General features: G+C 68.2%; 1 protein-coding gene across 1 annotated transcript; it reads right to left on the bottom strand.

Moving 5' to 3' along the window:
- Nucleotides 1-1,386: 1,386 nt before the first annotated feature.
- LOC135598235 (probable inorganic phosphate transporter 1-4) lies at nucleotides 1,387-1,704 on the bottom strand. The gene has a single exon (XM_065091774.1). The coding sequence runs from the start codon at nucleotides 1,702-1,704 to the stop codon at nucleotides 1,387-1,389; it is 318 nt and encodes a 105-aa protein (XP_064947846.1).
- Nucleotides 1,705-2,805: the final 1,101 nt, after the last annotated feature.

The raw sequence follows: 2,805 nt of genomic DNA on the forward strand, positions 1-2,805 counted from the left end.
GAACACGACAGGCGGTCGGGCCGCGCCGAGGTGGATCTCGGCAGTGATTGGCTGAGGTGCTCGGTGTAAGCGGATAGACCGCGAATGGGGCCGAGGCAGCGTGCAGCGTGTTGGTTGCGCATGTGGCCGAGTGGCCGAGGCTGCGTGCTGGCTGCGCACGAGGCCGAGTGGCCGAGGCAGCGTGTTGGCTGCGCATGTGGCCGAGGCAGCGATGTTGCTTGCCGGCTGCGCATGAGGCCGAGTGGCCGAGGCAGCGAGGCTGCTTGCTGGCTGCGCACGAGGCCGAGTGGCCGAGGCAGTGAAGCAGCGTGTTGGCTGCGCATGGGGCCGAGTGGCCGAGGCAGCGAGGCTGCATGCTGGCTGCGCATGAGGCCGAGTGGCCGAGGCAGCGTGCAGCATGTTGGCTGCGCATGAGGCCGAGTGGCCGAGGCAGCGAGGCAGCGTGTTGGCTGCGCATGTGGCCGAGTGGCCGAGGCCGCGAGGCAGCGTGTTGGCTGCGCATGAGGCCGAGTGGCCGAGGCAGCGAGGCAGCGTGTTGGCTGCGCATGGGGCCGAGTGGCCGAGGCAGCGAGGCTGCGTGCTGGCTGCACATGAGGCCTTGTGGCCGAGGCAGCGAGGCTGCGTGCTGGCTGCGTATGAGGCCGAGTGGCCGAGGCAGCGAGGCAGCGTGTTGGCTGCGCATGTGGCCGAGTGGCCGAGGCAGCGAGGCTGCGTGCTGGCTGCGTATGAGGCCGAGTGGCCGAGGCAGCGAGGCAGCGTGTTGGCTGCGCATGTGGCCGAGTGGTCGAGGCAGCATGTTGGCTGCGCATGAGGCCGAGTGGCCGAGGCAGCGAGGCAGCGTGTTGGCTGCGCATGGGGCCGAGTGGCCGAGGCAGCGAGGCTGCGTGCTGGCTGCGCATGAGGCCTTGTGGCCGAGGCAGCGAGGCAGCGTGTTGGCTGCGCATGTGGCCGAGTGGCCGAGGCAGCGATGCTGCTTGCCGGCTGCGCATGAGGCCGAGTGGCCGAGGCAGCGATGCTGCTTGCTGGCTACGCACGAGGCCGAGTGGCCGAGGCAGTGAAGCAGCGTGTTGGCTGCGCCTGGGGCCGAGTGGCCGAGGCAGCGGTGCTGCGTGCTGGCTGCGCATGAGGCCGAGTGGCCGAGGCAGCGAGGCAGCGTGTTGGCTGCGCATGTGGCCGAGGCAGCGATGCTGCTTGCCGGCTGCGCATGAGGCCGAGTGGCCGAGGCCGCGAGGCAGCGTGTTGGCTACGCATGTGGCCGATCGATCCCGAGGTAAGTGGGGAGCACGCTTGAGTCTGTCGGATAGTACCTCGATATTCGGGGGCCGCTCGTTTCGCGTTCTTGGCAACAAGAGCAGTGTACCGCGCGGTCTCTGGCATCTTCATCCGCTAGTAGTAGGTTAAGGCAGCCGGGAGGGCGCCCAGCATGAGAGTTGTGCACCAGATGTAGTCGGCCTCCGGGACGGTGGAGCTGGTGCGGTCGTCCCTGTAGGCCGGATAGTCGAAGCGCTCCTTGAAGGCGACGGAGATGATGATTGAGACGATTCCACCTGTGAGGATGCCGAAGCCTTGCGTAGTGAAAACGACTGCGATGAAGGCGTCACGGGTCTTCTTGTAGGCGTACTCCGACATGATGGTGGCGGAGAGCAGGTAATCGCCGCCGATACCAAAGCCGAGCCAGAAGCGGAAGAGGCAGAGGGTGGCCATGACGCGCCCTTGGCGGTGTGACCGAGGGAGAGGCCGATCGCGATGGAGCAGATGACCAGGAGCATGAGCGTCATGCCATACACCTTCTTGCGGTAGAGCTTGTCGCCGAGCCACCCGAAGAAGAGCTGGCCAGAGAGGGCACCACAGAAGGCCACGCGGGTGATGGCAGCGGACACGTTGGGAACGTCCCGGGCGATTTCGAGTTGGGGTCGAAGGAATAGATGCGGCCAAGGAGTTTCGTGACGAGGGAGATGCAGAAGAGATCGTAGGCGTCGGTGAAGAAGCCCATGCCAGCAATGACGGTGGCCGTGAAGTGATACCACCGTGTCTTGGCGAGGTCGAGTGCCCCGAGCACTTGGAGCTGACCTCCGGCCGTCGTTGCAGCGTACTTTCCTCTGCTTGTGCAACCGCTCTATAAGAAGAGGAGGAGAAGAGGGAGACTAGAGCTTGGTCGCAGGAAGGAGAAGCCGAGCAGGGAGGTCTAGAGGAGAAGGCGAGGTAGGCTCTGAGAACTGCGGGAGGGGCCGAGGCGCCGAGGCCGCGCAAAGATCTCGGCTGTAGCCGAGGAACTGAGGCACGCGGGTTGGCTGCGCGCGTAGGACCGAGGCGTCGAGGCGCTTGGCGCGGTCGCGTTGGCCGCGCGCGTGGGACGCGGGCGGGCCGGCCGCGCGCGTGGGACGCGGGCGGGCCGGCCGCGCGCGTGGGACCCGGGCGGGCCGGCCGCGCGCGTGGGACGCGAGCGGGCCGGCCGCGCGCGTGGGACGCGAGCGGGCCGGCCGCGCGCGTGGGGCCGACGCGGGCGAGGCGCGCGGGGTCGAGCCGCGCGCGTGGGGGCCGAGGGGCTGAGGCGCTCGGGCTGGCCGCGTGCGTGGGGCCGACGCGGGCGAGGCGCGCGGGGCCGACGTGGGCGAGGCACGCGGGGCCGAGGAGCCGAGACGCGTGGGGCCGAGGGGCCGAGACCAGCCCCAGAAGTCGTTGCTGCTGGTGCAGGTCGGCTGCAGTGGAGCAACCAAGGAGAAGACTAACGTACCGTCATTCCGGGCCCTCCTTCTAGCGCCATTATGCTAGTGTAAACACCTTTTTCTTAGCCGTGACCCGCGG

The sequence above is a fragment of the Musa acuminata genome, chromosome BXJ2-1 (genome assembly GCF_036884655.1).
Source record: "Musa acuminata AAA Group cultivar baxijiao chromosome BXJ2-1, Cavendish_Baxijiao_AAA, whole genome shotgun sequence".
Taxonomy (NCBI): Eukaryota; Viridiplantae; Streptophyta; class Magnoliopsida; order Zingiberales; family Musaceae; genus Musa; species Musa acuminata.